Raw genomic sequence first — 16,717 nt, forward strand, 5'->3', positions numbered from 1 at the left:
AATAGTGCGGCAATTCTCACAGTTATTCTCAGTTGTGTAAATTACGATGCTTGGCTAATTACATTGTAAGAAGCTGTACAGTCACCTGCAATAATATGTTACTCTTCAAAGGCCGCAAAAATATCTGACATGATCTTATTTGTGAGCCATAAGAATGCGTCACATATTTTAGCGACCATGGAATAGTAACATATTATTGCAGATTGGTTTTGCAATCTATAGGGGAGAGCGGGGTTAAACGTGCCGATTTTCATAAAATACAAATTTGATCTATGAAAACAGTGTGAATAAGGTTTGTGGGTTGCGCTATATTAAATAATGGTTATTTGCGTTTCTGAGTAGCGATATTATTTTCTGCATCGTTAAACAGTTTTTTTACCAGAATAGTTTTTATGAGATAGGTCAGAGCGGAACAACTAACCCCGCTATGGGGCGGGTTGTTCCGTTGCTAAAATTTATAACTTATCCGTCAAATATTTAAATCTCAGTTCACACACGCTAAAAGAGTATTTTGCAGTTCGTCGAAATATATGATAATTTGTTGTGTACTATCATCAACAGATAGTAAAAAAAATCCAAAGCAAAACTGTGATTATCCGTGGGGTTCGTTGTGCCCTCGTTTTTGATTTATTTTCCATAACTACTATTCTACTATAATGGAAGCAACGAAAACGGCTCCTGCAACCGCATAGTGGTCTGACTTTTCGCGACAAACATCATACGAATCGCTCCATGGTTTACTTGCGTTCCTATTCCCATCGGATCAACTTACCTCCGGCACGTTTAATCCCGCTCTCCCCTATATTAAATTTTGAGACTCCAACCCAAACAAAACCTTAAAAAAGGCTTGGTTCGATAGAAAAAAAATCACGAGAACATAATATATTAATTTTCATTTATTTTCAATCGTTACTCATTACCAGTGTAATTTTTGTACAAAATAGCTACCTATTGCTATATTGCTGAGCTGTTTTCCTGGCGAGTAGGAGTAGGAGGGTATTCGACACCCTTTAGTTCGGTCTCCGAATGCATTACTTATATCGCGAATGTGGAACAAACTCCAAAAATGCAAAAAAAAAAACTGATTTCACTATAACATGGACGCCAGGCATCAGCGGATGTATAAAAATAAACCAATTATATATGTGCGATGTTGGCTTAGTTAAAAAATTAAGTAATGATTTACAAATTGATCTCATTGCGAATGGCTGAACGTTAAAAACACACAGTATCATTAAGTCTGACAATACTAACAGCTCAATTACACACGCAGATAGATTTCAAACGCATAACCTCCCTTTTAGTAGTCGGTTACAGGAGTATAATGGAACTGCTAACGAAGTTTATGTCACTAATTAAATTCTATTGTCTTTTCATCTAGCTGCAAAGCGCTTGTCTATTCGCAAACCGGTTTGTAGCAGGCTGTGAGCCTCTTAAGCAGGCCACTGACGAGCCTTCCAAATGGATGCCGTTACAATGGGTTCATCCAAATAGACGGCATCCTCTTATTATACATTGTACGTTTTTGACATTCACGGACCGATTTTGGATTGCAGCCACGCTATTTGGACTGTTGGAAGGCTCCTCAGTGGCCACCTTTATGTTGTAGAGAGACTTATGTTGTTCCTGCTGCAGTATTGCTGCAGAAAATGTCTGAAAAGGCATCCATATCGATTAGGACATTTTCTGAAGCAGTAGGTAAATACTGCATTCCTGTAAAAACGTAATTTAAAAATAAGTCCACTGACGTTTAACCATCGGCCATATGAGTCGCTTAACTTCAAACTCGGGTAAATCCATCTGTCAGATTATGCTATTTTGGTATTAAGAAAAGGTAATAGGGTAGATATTCGATAAGGGTCGAATGGATTTACCCGAGTTTGAAGTTAAGCGACACATATAATTATGATACAGAACCCCTAGTGTTCATTCGATAGCGTGACGAGCGTTCGCGTTTGCGTTACGTCTATTTTATATGGGGTTTTGAACAGAGCGCCAAGCGGGACCTTTTGGAAACTCAAAATCCCATACAAAATGACACTTAACGCAAACGCGTACTGACCTCGAAGGCAAAGTATTGCTGGTTCCTCTGCGGTGCTTCGCTAAATCTCTTTGCGAATTGTAAGCCAGCTTGTGCTGCGGAAACCAATTAAATTTTCTTGTTTATACACGTTGTCCCTTTAAGGCGATTGTAATAAGTAAGGCCCTTAGGTACCAGGAATTTTTTACTGTAATCTACTAGATAAGTAGTAGATTAGTCTATGCCCTAAAAGAACCTCCCAGTAGTCCTTCTCGGCGCATTTCGGACGGCTCTGGGATCTCCAATGAACGCGCCAGTGCGGTCCTAGTGCTATGCCCCTTTGTGGGTCCCCTCTTTTTTTTTAGTCGCAGTCTCTAGCTGCGCCTGTCTCCGACCCCGAGAATCCCTTTTAATCGCCTTTTACGACAGGTAGTCCATGCCCTAGAATTTCATTCAATAGCGTAGCGAGGCGTGACGTACGGTTTGCGTTAAATCTCATTTTGCATCGGATCTGAATTTTGAGTTTCTAGAACGTCCCGCTTGGCACGGTGTTCAAAACCCTTCTTCAGAGAAGGGTGCAAAGTTAGTGTGGAAAGCTACTGAGCGGCTACCGCGAAAACCGAAATTCGCAAATTGCGGGGATCTTTCTCTTTTTCTCTAATGAAGGCGTAATTAGAGTGACAAAGAAAAATCCCCGCAATTTACGAACTTCGATTTTCGCGGATATAGCCCAGTTATTTATTAATGAGGATATTCCTCATAATATAGGCACAGATACAATACCCAAACCCACTTAATCAGTTTGCGTGTCTGTATTAGTATGTCCACCTATTTCTCACGACAATGACATTCGCGCATGCGTGTGCGTGCTGCCACTAATTAACACTACAAATGAGGCTGAGCTAATGAGAGAGTTTCATCTTTGCAGATAAGTGGGTTGCTGATGGTACTTGTATCATCATTTTCTACAGCATCTTTGCAGATGATAGTTGCAGCGACAAGGTATTTTGAGGAGTCTACAGTCTACATCGACTGCGACGACTGTATAGACCAGGGGTCTCCAGACTTTTTTAGTTGAAGGCCATATTGCACGTCAGAAACATTCGCGCGGGCCACCGTCGGTTTTCGCGCCAGGGGAGGGTATCTGGTTGCTGCTGTTAGGAACAGTTCCACTCTCAATTAATGCTGAACCCCTGGAGTCTGGCTCCCGCCGGCCGGACAGTGGGCACTCGCTTTGGGTGTCGGCGGGCCGGATTAGAACGCTTCGCGGGCCGGGGGTTGGAGACCCCTGGTTAGTTTAGACCAATGGTCGATCGGCATTTCTTGCCGCATCGATCACAAACGTGTCTTGACCCCTGGGGTAGTCCAGCAGCTCTGCGATTTCGTTTCTGCCTAAGTTAGTCAGAGACGCGCATAGTAATAGTCGATAAAAATGGAACCGTGCTGCGCCCGCAGAGCTCGTCATGCTTTGCCATGCCTTCCAGCAGGTTACGACGCCACTCCAGTCATCTCCGCGCTGTTACACGGTTAGCTGGAATGCCGAAGCCACACGAGTTGTGAATTACCTATTCGCACGTGTATCGTCCAACGTTTAACAGTACATATGGCTCTTTAAACTTTTGACATACGCACGAAAAGTGCTATTTTACGCACTAGAGCGGGAAAATAGAACCATATGTACTGTAAATTATTTTACTGCATCGTAGCGGATGAAGTGTTCAAAATTGACACGCTCTTATTCTCTTAACAATAAAGTCGCGTCAAGATCATTTTGAACACCTGGCCCGCTTAGCAACTTCTGCTGCTGACTGTACGATTAATTAGCATTTGTTTTGTATCCAATTTCATTGACAGTCTGATTACGATTCTGACGCCGCGCCAACTAAGATACAAGGCTGGGTCAGGGCCCTAATGGAGAATCCTTTGCATAGTAAACATGCTGGCGACAAACTTCCCTTTATGGCTCCTCTACACGATGGGCCAACGCCGGCCACTCCAAGGGACGCAGCCATGCGGTAGAATGAGATAGCAATATCACTACGCATAAATGCGTCCCTTGGAGTGGCCGGCGTTGGCCCATCGTGTAGAGGAGCCATTAAATGTATTAAGAACGGGTCACTCCCGTATTTTAAGTCGAAACACGCTCGATATCACTCCATACCGAGGAGTGTCATCAGGAGCTTGCGTTCACGGTGGTGGACCGACGCAGGCTGCGGGCCGCAGCCCTCCGCGCTGGATCATAATATACCTATTTAATATGTATGTGTGTGTACATCTTATAAAACAAGTCCCTCGCCACGTCTGTCTGTTTGTGTGTATAGTCGCACCAAACAAAGTCTGCAGCAGATTTGATAGCCCACGCAGTGTAAGTGTTTGACTATATGTATGTTCGATAAACTCACAAACTACGGAACGGATTTTCATGCGGTTTTCACCTCGGAGTAATTAACAATGGAGCCGCCATTAACAGGCGTTCCCCTCTGTCGAAAATAGGCGGCCAATGGTCAACCTCATGTCAACCATATGTATGGACTGACGTTTATCTGACATGACGTACCTATACATTTGATGTACCCCTCCCCCGCAAAAAACGGCAGACTATTTTGTACCGAAAATTTTAGACATGGCGTCTCCGTTGGTTATATCCTCCAAGGTTTTCACTTATCAATAGAGTGATTTTTGAGAAAGGTTTAGGAGTAGGTATAATTTGTTAAGGTTTTATGTAGGGAATGCTCCCGGTACTGAGTTTGTATGGCGAGAACCGGGAATTCCCGGTTCCGGTACTGTATTTATATAGAAAACCAGTACCGGGAGCACTCCCTAGTTTTATGTAACCCGTGCGAAGCCAGGGCGGGTCGCTAGTTATATAGAATCTTCTTCTTCTTCGTCGTTCCCTCATGACTGAGGATCGTGACCAATAACTATGTCCCTCCATTTATCGCGAACAAGGGCTATGTGGGCTGCCCTCTGCATGGAACCACATGCTTGTTTTATGGAATCCGACCATCTTGCAGGGGCTCTTCCTCTAGCGCGCTTGCCTTCAACTTGCCCCAGTATGATGTCACGTTCGAGGCTGTGGTGTGGCGACCGCATTATGTGCCCAAAGAATCTAAGAGCTCTCTCCTGGCAGATTGTTGAGAGTCGTTTGGTGATTTTGAGTTCTCTCAGTTATATAGAATATAGATATTTAAATTAACGAAAACTTATGAATGGAGGTCCAAGGGGAGGCCTATGTTCAGCAGTGGACGTCTTATGGCTGAGATGATGATGATGATGAACGAAAAGTTTTGATACCTAATATATTAAAAGTCTGTATGTAGGTACATGGAAAACATTATAAAGGCGATTTTAAGTAACAAGACAATATAAAAAATCTAGTGTCCTAAAATTCTTATATATACTTATACATATTGATTTACAACATGTCATTAAAATTAAAACTACAATTATTTAACTAAATTAAACTTGATCTAAATCGGTTCAGTGGTTTAAGCGTGAAGAGAAAGATAGACAGACAGTTACTTTTGGATTTATAATATTAGCAGGGATATTGTATTTGTAGGGGTCTATTCTTCATATATGTATATTTAATTTCTCACAAGGGCCACCAATAATCAAATCAGTTGGCCCGTGGCAGTGAAAGTTATAAAACTTATAAATACTTAAGAGTTATGTAATTTTGTAATTATTGAACGATAATATAATCACGTTTTTACATTATGCGTTTACCAATCGGTCCGTAGATTTCATTTCTTTACAATCGGTTTGACCTAAATGTTACAATACCTATTTTTAACAATGTGAAACTATATAAGGTGATATTAGGTAATAATGTAACAAAATCGGACACAGGTACTCTACCCACTGATTTAGGTAAGGGTTCATCCATATACATATATATTACGTCAAATCAACCTATCCTTTTCCTATGAAAAGTTTCTAAATTTGGTTTGGTTCTAAAAAACCTTTCGGTGAGATGTAATTAATGGACGACCCCTAAGGTACTTTGTAGTAACTACGAAAGCCGGGTAATTTTGAAAATAGCAAATATCTACTAAAGTAGATGCAATTTCTACTATTTTACATATTAAAAATTACATTTATTTTAAAGGTACATTTCAGTATTTTTATTGCAAAAACGTAGTCCATAATAAGATGGCGATGGCGCCACTTTCTATGTGATGGTAATAATATACTCCTTATTATATTTTTATTTTTTATCTATGATTGTTCATGATTATTATAAACCCACATTTGTATAGAACATACGACCCGACTTTTATTAAATCAACAGTAACATGTGAAGGATACAGAGAGAATAGTTATTTATGAGAACAATTAAATATTTACCCAGCTATACTCATGTGACATACTCGGATTTACACATGCATTATATAAACACGTTTATCAATGGACATTCGTTTACACAGTTGAGCATGCCACCATTCAACCGTGAAATCTATTCATTTCTATTTTTACAAACATTTTGACAAGCGCGCCATCTATGCCAAAACAACAAAACTACGTGAAGTCGGGTTTTAGTTAGTACTAGCGAGCGAACAATGCCGCCGCAAGATGGCGCTGAAATTAAAAACTGGTCTATTTTGACAGCTCGCTTACAGACGCACAAGAAATGCCATAGACAGCCAGTATTGCTAATGGCCGCTGCTAGGGTGGTTTGCTCCTCGCGCTCGCAGCGCGTCACTCGTTGATTGCTTGTTTACTTTATTTACATCACAGTTCTAATCGTTATCATCACAGTGACAAGTGTTTAAACGTATAAAGTTGTCAGTGTTACAAAGATTTAAGATTATAAAGCGTGTGTCGAAAGTTTCGTCGCGATGTGCGGTATCGTTAGCGTTGCGTTGAAATGAGAATGCATCGGCCGGTGTAAATTTTGTGGTGTATTATCAAATGTTCAGTTCGAGAGGCGCAATGTGTAACCGGCAGCATACGCAGGCGTGTTTAAACACGTCCCTGTCTATTCGGCAGGAGATACAGAGGTTTGAGAGCGTGCATCCATCTATTTACGCTCTGTATGACCTTGTGGAGTTGGTGCCGGATCCTCTACTGGCCCAGCAGATCCGTGACCACGTCGTGGCTATAGAAGGTAAGATGTTTATTATGATTTTGGCTATTGTTTACGTAGTCACGCTGTCTCTAAGGACGCTTAGCGTAGTTAGTTATAACCTATATTGCTCTCGCTTTAAAATTCACAGCTATATGTGCTTTAGTTAGTAGTTAGTCTGTTTACCTTAATAAAACAATACGAACAACCATATTGTTTACTTAACGAACCTATTATCTCTTAGAAGACGTAACAAGTACTTAATAAGACAGTTACCTACAGTGTGGTGATTAAGGAAAACATGGAGTGTCGGAATAATGATGTACTAACGACGTCTCTAAATTGAACTTTATCCCGTTGAGTTAAGAGTCACGTGTGCAACACCCCCACGCTTACCCATTTAAAGTTCTGAGTCACCCGGGAGCTACCTGCGTACTATATCAATCAGGAAGGTTACACGCTGTCTGTGTAGGCCGAAAGGTACAATCAGCAACAGAAACTGTACTGATTATCATCAGGTGTAGTTACGTAGACCCTGGGTCTATAGCTCCTAGTTACTGCCATGGATCAGCCATTTAACCTCTTTTCTGTGTATCCTGAACAAATTTTTAGTCATGTTTTTGAGGTTTTGTCGAGAATGTTTTTTTCTGCTCTAACTCTAGCAAAAGCTAAGTCTTTGACGTAACCCTTTACCGCATACGAAACCATCTATGCCAGATATGATACTCAACTCTATTGAGAGTAGGGAATGCAATACCGGGATACCAGGATCCCGAAATACCGGGATCCCGCATGCAATTTGCGGGATTAATCCCGCTCGTAAATTAAGCGGGATCCCGCGGGATTTGCGGGATCGAAGAGCGACGTGGTTCTTACGTGTTACTACAAGGAACACAGGCTCGGGCACGTGCCTACTGGCGAAAATTCTTCACGGAACCTAAATGCATCTATGGAGGAAAGGGGTAATGACACGGAAGAGCATTTTGCCCGAATTTGTCTATTTATTTCATCACACTTGCTCGTAAAAGGTGTTATTTTACGTAGGCGACGCGGTCCGTAAATCTTAAATTTGTACCCAGGTAATATTGTTATGTAGGTACGTCCGAAATTAGGCAGATTTTTTATTGTTTTCCCTCTTTTTTCCTCACAGGTGTGATGAAAAACATTGTGTGTGCCACGAGTGGTACAGGACTTACGAAATCGCGTTAATTAAGCCTTTACACACGTTCTTAAATTCTTGATTACTGTCATTATACCGTATTCTTTTAATACAAAATGTACTATTTCTAATTTTAGTTTACTTTTTGTTTTCAACCTTCAAATTTAGTACTAATTCGTAAAATTGTATACTAACTTGCGGGATCCCGCAAATACCGGGATCCCGTGGGACTTAAAATGGCAATCCCGCGGAATACCGGGATTGAGTTCCTCATGCGGGATTGCATTCCCTAATTGAGAGCTATTAAAGTTCAAATTTAAACAACATTTTTTTTTGCTTACACGTGCATATGAAAGGTTTAAAAACAATGGATTCAACTTATATCTACATCCCATCGCGTCTTATAAATTTATTAAACGTACTCACATAATTTTCGAAAAACAGTAGAGGAGAAAAGTAAGACAAACGAAACATCGACATCCAGACAGAATCTCAAAAGTTGGGAATATGTGATACCCCTAATGTTGTCAGTGTCTAGACGCAACTCTACTTCTTAAAGAGGGAAGTATAGCACGCGATCGTCCCTACAAAAAGAGAAAACGTATTTCCACTTCTAAATATTTTCAATTCTCCATGATTTTTTAGTATGTTATTGACACAATGGAAAACTAGGTTTACAGGTCTTCCTTTTCCCAAAATTTGCAATTTGTACAATTTTTTTAAAACGAAATCTATAAATAATATATTATGCTAAAGCGATCGACATCAGAATCAAAGTGATAAATATGTTAAGATTTAGTTAGTGGAACACATTTTCTCCCGAAATGGAAATTGTATGAAAATGTACCTTTGTCAGTAGCTATACTTCCCTCTTATGTTAAGGTACATGTGCTTTCCACTTGGTATTAAAGTACATACTTAATAAGGCTTGTATGGATAATCCGGATCACGTTATAACATGGTTATTTTTTGCTGACTGTACCGTGCCGTGCTCAAAAGGTAGCGATGTCTAACAAGACCCTTCGACCTATGCAAACATTGGAATATCTACACAACTCACAACTCAATGTGGTGAAAAAACAATGTTACTTGTGTTAAGCAAAAGTAGATCTTATGACTTCCGTTTAACTATGATTAATGGGTTAAATAAGATCATGAAAGACGCTATGAATCAAAAACCATATTATAACATACTTTCAATTCCGTAGTCGGCGATGAGTCATGGCAATAGCAAATCGTAAAACTCAGAAGTTATTTGTCAAATATCATAAAAAAGGATAAAAACTGTACCTACACCAGAGGAATAAAAAAATAACATTACAAAAGCAATTTTCAGTAAAAGAAATATATGATTGCAATTTTGAAAACAAGCATACAACATATGCCACAACACAGTAGCTTGATAAAATATACGCTATCAAATAACAAATATTTAATCATTCTGAATCTGAATCCAAAATCGTAAGGATATAAATGCGAAAATCAAAACAGATAAGTACCAAAAGAAATAATATCCTCCATACCTATACCTCGTGGAGGGCAAGATTAAGGGGAAAAGACGCATAGAAAGGCCGAGGCTGATGTGAGCCTATGTGAGATATGTGTATGTGAGATATGTATCTCCGCCAAATAAAATACATATATGTATTAGGTAGAGTTTCTGTCGTGTCGTACGAGGGAGTTAAAAAGGTGACCGAGCAAAAAGCAGAGTGGCGATTACTCTAGCGACAAGAGTATAGCTCTTAAATAATGATGATGATGATAACTATACCTACCGCTATTATATCTACGAGCAAGAATACACAGACACATTTGTCAAAGAGCAATGAGTCAAAGAGCAAGGTTAGATTATTAGACTCACTAATGCCTCTTATAAATGCAAGAGAGAGTTTATTTATTTGTTTCTCGTCTTAACTACCCAGCCGATCAGCATTTGCATACAGATTACGCATAGCTCACGTTCCGTGGAGTGACATAGGTACTTATATCTAGATTATCTAGATAGGTAAATACTAGTAGTAACCTGATTCAGAGCGTAGGTTGTTGCTTGGTATGCCAAATGGTCGAAGTGATTTCCGATGGATTATCTATCCATAGGTACTGAAAACGATTGAAATGGGAGGTTTAAGATGTTTTTTTTTTTTGGAATATCATCTACGATAATTAAACTATACATTAGATGAAGACTATTATGCAGTTAAGGTAATGAGAAGAATGAAGAGGGAGGAGCAGTTACGTTAAGCAATAAATTGAGGCTGTCAAAAAGTAGTCCCAAGAAAGAGAATTAAATCTTATGTTGACACTTCACTTGGTTTTATTTGGCCAATATTCGTGTTGCTTTTTCTTCTTTTTGTTTTGTATGTCAAAGGAAAGAGAATGCAACAGGAATATTTGTCAAATATAGCCTTGTGAAGTGCCAGACTTTTAAGTGGAAATTGGATAACCACAATGATGACCATAATTAGGTGTATATTCATTGAGTAAATCCAAAACTTATTTGAGAATACTACACGATATGGAATTAGGTAGGTACCTGTTTCAAACTTAAATTCCTAAATATTGAGTACGGAGACAGACTATATTCTGAAGTAAAGTTTCTCACCAAAACACGGGTTTAAGCCGCAGAACACATTATACAAAAGCCATACATCTCCCTTATAATATCCTCAAGCCAAAATGCTTGGGGTAATACCTTACAGAAGTCGTTAACAGCAGTAATATATGGGTTGACCTACAAAACTCATTATCGCTGGCGTTAGTGGCTCGTTGCTGGTCTAAGGGGAAATCATTTAGTAAATTGACCTCTATGAACGTGTGGGGATCTTAAGATTGATATAGAACTTATGTGGATGTGAAGCGTGAATTGATTGTGGCGAATTGAACTTTAATTAAGGAAGAACTAAGACAAGTGCATAATATTGGGCTAAGTATTTAAACTGGAGGATTTTTTGTGTCCTTAAATATAGCTATGAAAGCTTTATCTGCGACTTCCGGCTTATTTGCTTCCTATATACATGTTTAAATATTTTTAAGGTTATTTTTTACGATGAAAGTCGCATTTCGGATACTAAAGTGTTTTTTTTCGGATACCAAGAAACTGGTCTACCAATTTTCGACTCTATCATCTGATTGATAGAGTTTAAAAGTGGTAGACCACTTTCTTGGCTGACCGTACTTATAAATCAGTTTAAATAGGTTTTTTAAACCCAACAAACTGTCAATGTTGCCATTGATTATTAGAAAGAAGTCCCGATACCCTCGTTTAAAAGTTCTCATTACGTTTGCATGTTTTTATTGCTGAATTCATTCTTTCAACCGCATTCATTCCAAAACATGTTACCTATTTAAGGACTATGGCATATCTCTTTAGACATTGTTCGAAATAAAACCGTAATGCTTGTGCAATAAGGTTTAAATTATGTAGTAAATATTAATTCATATCTAAGCAGATACATAAATGAGATTTACAGAGCACATCACATTGGACAATACCGCCCTGTTAATATTACAATAGTAAACACGATAATGAGGTAGATTATGTACAGTAACATAATTAATTGGTAGTCCTTATCTCGTCGCAAAAGGGTGGCAAATTTATCGACTCCCAACGATGGAGGACATAATTATTGAAAGTGGTCTGATCCTTTGCTCGTTCATATAGTTCAGAATATGATACGGATTTGATATTAAAATCAAAGTACCTTGCTTGTAATCATTCAAGTAAGCATTCCGCCAGAGTCGTATTGGAGAATTGTAAATATTTTTGATTATGTTGACGACGGATGCCATCAAGAGACGGGGACGGGGCAGGCCCAAACGGAGATGGCGGGATGACCTGGACAGCTTCCTGAACAACTGGTCGGAGGAAACCACATCGGGAGTCGTGGAAATCAAGCGGCCTTTGCCCAGCAGTGGGACACTAAATAGGCTCAAAAATGATGGCGACCATTTCTCGTATTACCATTTTCAAGTTAGGCCATGAATTATCAAGTTATATTCAGAGTGGGCGTAAAGGCCGGATATAAGAAGGAAACAGTAAATATGTGGCCAAGCCATCACCTGGGGTTTTACTTTTCGTCTAGAAGCATTCGAAATGTGGTGTTAGCGAAGGCTGCTCAAAATCAGCTGGACAGAAAAGCGCACCAACCTTGAAGTTCTAGAGAAGGCAAAAGAGAAAAGACAAATAATGCACGTCATTGAAAAACGTAGAGCCAAAAGTATAGGTCACATACTCCGACATGAAGGGTTAAACAAAATCATACTGGAGGGCAGAATTGAGGAAAAAAGAGGAAGAGGAAGACCCAGAATATCATACATGACACAGATAAAAGAATGGTGCTGTAGCCACTCATATCAGGAAGTAAAAACGAAAGCCCAGAATAGGCTGGAATGGAAAATGCTGCAGCGACAGAGGGCCAGGCCCTCTTAATAATGATGATGATGATTAATTTTTCTTGTCAAATCCCTGGGTTTTATCACTATCTAGCCATTTATATACTAAAATTATACTAATTGATATTTAATGAAATAGAACTGTAAATTAATACACCGCTGAGATATATTCCCATTACATTCTTTTGTATGTTACAAAATCATACTTATATTTATAACATAATAGCATTTGAATGTTGTAACATTTCCTAAAACAAGAAGCGTTCATCCAACACATATCTGTTTCCATACGCCTGATATTGGCATTTCTGATAATCGCATGATACCCGTACCATGTGTAAATGTACTAATTCTGTATTATGCCTTTCTCATTTTAATTTGGACTTTGAAGAGCGAGTGTTTAAATCACATCTAACTGTCACTTCGCAAGTTTTATAAGTAGGTACTCCAGCAGGCGTATTATGGATGGCTTTATCCACGTGATAATTAATAAAATAACTGTCACTTTTTAGCACCGCGGGATAGAAAGTGACGGATATAGTTTTATCACGCTGTCACGCAGACAAGAACGACCATCATATCCGTGCAACTTACACCATAAATATCAAAACAGGTGATGCAGAAAGAAACGCGTGTCGCAAAAAATATTTTCTAGTAATTTGTTTTCTTTCTCCTTTAGGATCGAAAAGATGATTCTGAAAAATTCCAAATTTTAAAAAGGTTTAGTTTCCAATTTTAAATATAATGGCTCATTATTCGTGGTAAGGGTGGACGTGGATATAGACAATTGCCGGTTGTGTTGAACGGGGAACAATGATGTCTATTCTATCGCCGGATTGATTCAACAGATTCATTCAACGTATGTAATTTATACTCATACCATTTGATGCAATGCAGATTGATGTCCATTTATGCTATCTGGGTAATACCTATACTCTTCGTTGGGTAATATACTGGAATCAGTACTGATTAAAATGAACTGTTGTGTAATGTTTAATAACTAAAACAATAACCGGTCATGTGCGTGTCGAACTCGCGCACGAAGGGTTCCGTACCGTTACGCAAAAAAACGGCAAAAATAATCACAATTTGTCACCACAGGCTGTATCTCATGAACCGTGACAGATGCTGTATTTCTGTTGCCGCTATAACAATAAATACTAAAAAGTTAGGAACCCTCGGTGGGCGAGTCCGACTCGCACTTATCCGGTTTTTCATATTCATCCATGAGAAGTTTTTAATAACCTGCGGGGGAAAATAAAACACACCACCCTCCGCCCTCGATGTTTTATTTTTAGATCCTTATATCTTTTTACACTCACGTGACACAGGGATTTTGTATCGTTTTTACAACGTGGGCGTCATTTATTAACAACGACAGATGGCTGCCTTGATAAGCTTTATGTGACCGGCAAAGTGGATGGGAAAAGGCCTGGACGTAGTCCAATACGTTGGTCCGACCAGATCCGCACCGCTCTTGACTCCACAGTCCACATGGCTCTCCACACCGCCGAGGACAGAACCAGATGGAGAAAGACTGTGAGAAAGAAAGTGATTCAAGCGAGGTCACGACCCTGAATACTGAGGATTACGACACAAGGACGAGGAGACATTTATTAAAATTCTCTCCCGTATCAGCATAAAAAGCAAAATATCGACTCCAGTGTTATCAATTGATATTATTCAATATCATTGTCATTGGCATGTGATTTCTAAATCATAATAAAAAATAAGACTCGTTCTTCAAGTAAGTAATCAGTATTCAGTGCCCTGCAATTTTGCACAGGGTGAATTTGCCAATGTCGGTGTTGACTTTCACACGTGAGGAGAATGTTGAGTTCCTTCATTATCTATTTGCAAAGGTCTTGACATGTATCAGACATTCTGACATTTGACAAACTTACAATGGGACTAGGTCGATTTGTGTAAGATTTCCTCAAAATATATATTCATTTATTTCTTTACTCTGAAAAATTCCTTAACCGGTGTCTTACTTTAACTTTATTAGGTACCTATCAATCAAAATTCTTGCTTTCAAAGTACTGTTAAATAATTGACGATTCGTCTGATTTCCATTCATTAAGTTAAGTACCTTACAATTTTATTAATTATGCGGCACGCGTAAGGTATTATTACCTTTATTATATTATTTTCCTTTTCCTCTCTAATTGCCGAATATTTTTTTGATCCCATTGAAGTATGTTTTGCATATTCATAATTTATTGTAAAAAAATTATAATATTACATCTGAGAGGGAATATTTGGCATAATTTTGTAACTTCTGTGTAGTATGTAAGTGTAGGTTAATGTGTCCAAAATCAATAAACAGATTCAATAATACGACTAAATAATCTGATAAATAAGAGGAAAAGTTGGATGGACTGTGTGAGAGATGATATGAAACGAATGCAAGGAAATGATAAGATGACGGGCGACAGAGGTGTGGAAGAGAAAGACATGCTGCGCCGACCCCAAGTGAATGGGACAAGCATGAGAATGATGATGAAATAAGAGCAAATTCATCATTATGTCTATCTTGTTCACGCATAGACTGACCAATTACGATGGACGCACTAATGAGGGCACCATTATAATTGAATTTACTCGTTAGCGGGATAAGCCTTGGGGTTGTAAACGATCCCTTTATTTGGACATAGTTTGATAAAAATATTATATGTCGCTTAAGGGGCCCACTGATTAACAGTCCGCCGGATGGTATCGGCCTGTCAGATAGAACACAACATGACAATCCGAACAATTGACAGGCCGATACCGTCCGGCGGACTGTTAATCATTGGGCCCTTTTACAAAGATAGACCAATTCTTTCCATGCGAAATTATTGGTTTCTATTTTTTAGGGTTCCGTACCCATAGGGTAAAAACGAGACCATATTACTAAGACTCCACTCTCCATCTGTCTATCTGGCTGCCTGTCTGTCTGTCTGTCACCAGGCTGTAGGTATCTCATGAACCGTGATAGCTAGACAGTTGAAATTTTCACAGCTGACAACAGAAATATGTTGCCGCTATAACAACAAATATTAATTAAAAAGTACGGGGCCCTCGGTGGGCGAGTCCGACTTGGAGCCGAGTATGCACGAAAGGAGGGGTTTCTCCCCACTGGTAATATACTAACTAGAGATGCACCGGATATTCGGTTACTATCCGGTATTCGGCCTATCCAGCCAATATTTTACTATCCGGCCGGATACCGAATAGTAAGCTTCTATCCGGCCGGATACCGGATAGTAACATTACTTGATTTCGGAGTAAACAAATTGAATCTAAGAAACAGTCACGGTCATTCATAATTGTATCCGTATATTATTTTAAAACAATTGAAGGGATGTTTACAAAAACAACATAACTGCATAGAGCGGCTGACACTTTTTTAAGAACATTGTCAATCGTTTCAGGTGTCAACCAGTGTTGTCAGTTATGTTGTTTTTGTAAACATCCCTTCAATTTAAACATTCCACTCACTTGCACGCGCACTCATTTCTAACTCAGAAATGAATCCGCGCGAACGTTAACTACAAAACATAACAGGTCAAAACCTGGACAATGTGCACCTGAAGAACCGAAATGTAGGTATAGTTCCGCCGGCCGAATATTCGGTGGCCGGATACCGGAGGCCGAATATCCGGTATCCGGCCAAACAACAATCCGTTGCATCTCTAATACTAACACAGCCCACCCACTACTTAAAATAAGTTGTAACTTTTACTACAACGTCAATATAATTGAAATCTAAAGTTGCGCAGTGACATTGAATCATACTTGATGACATAACAAAGACGTCTTACATAATACAGAACCTAAATACAGTTAGCGAACACTTAGTACCTTGCCACTGTAACTCCTTTGATAAATCTTATGGCAGCTCTTTAACTGTGTTGATGCGACAAGGTACTAACGATGTTTGTTGTTAATTATGATATGGTTGTCACAAATGGCGAGCGATCTTAGATCATTGCTGGCTAAGTAGGAGCACCGAAGATAATCGATCGATCAAATACCACAATGTATAGCAAATTGCATGCGATTGTCGGTGACGTTTATCACGAAATAATGTCGC

At 39.2% G+C, this 16,717-nt stretch overlaps 1 protein-coding gene across 1 annotated transcript in view; it reads left to right on the forward strand.

Annotated features, from left to right (window-relative positions):
• Nucleotides 1–6,669: 6,669 nt before the first annotated feature.
• Nucleotides 6,670–16,717, forward strand: part of LOC134664275 (centaurin-gamma-1A) — a 424,789-nt gene continuing 414,741 nt past the window's right edge. Inside the window, exon 1 of the mRNA XM_063520824.1 lies at nucleotides 6,670–7,130. Within this exon, the coding sequence (XP_063376894.1) occupies nucleotides 6,935–7,130 (196 nt within the window). The 5' untranslated portion in view covers nucleotides 6,670–6,934. The remainder of the gene's footprint in view (nucleotides 7,131–16,717) is intronic.

Source organism: Cydia fagiglandana, chromosome 5, assembly GCF_963556715.1.
Source record: "Cydia fagiglandana chromosome 5, ilCydFagi1.1, whole genome shotgun sequence".
Taxonomy (NCBI): domain Eukaryota; kingdom Metazoa; phylum Arthropoda; class Insecta; order Lepidoptera; family Tortricidae; genus Cydia; species Cydia fagiglandana.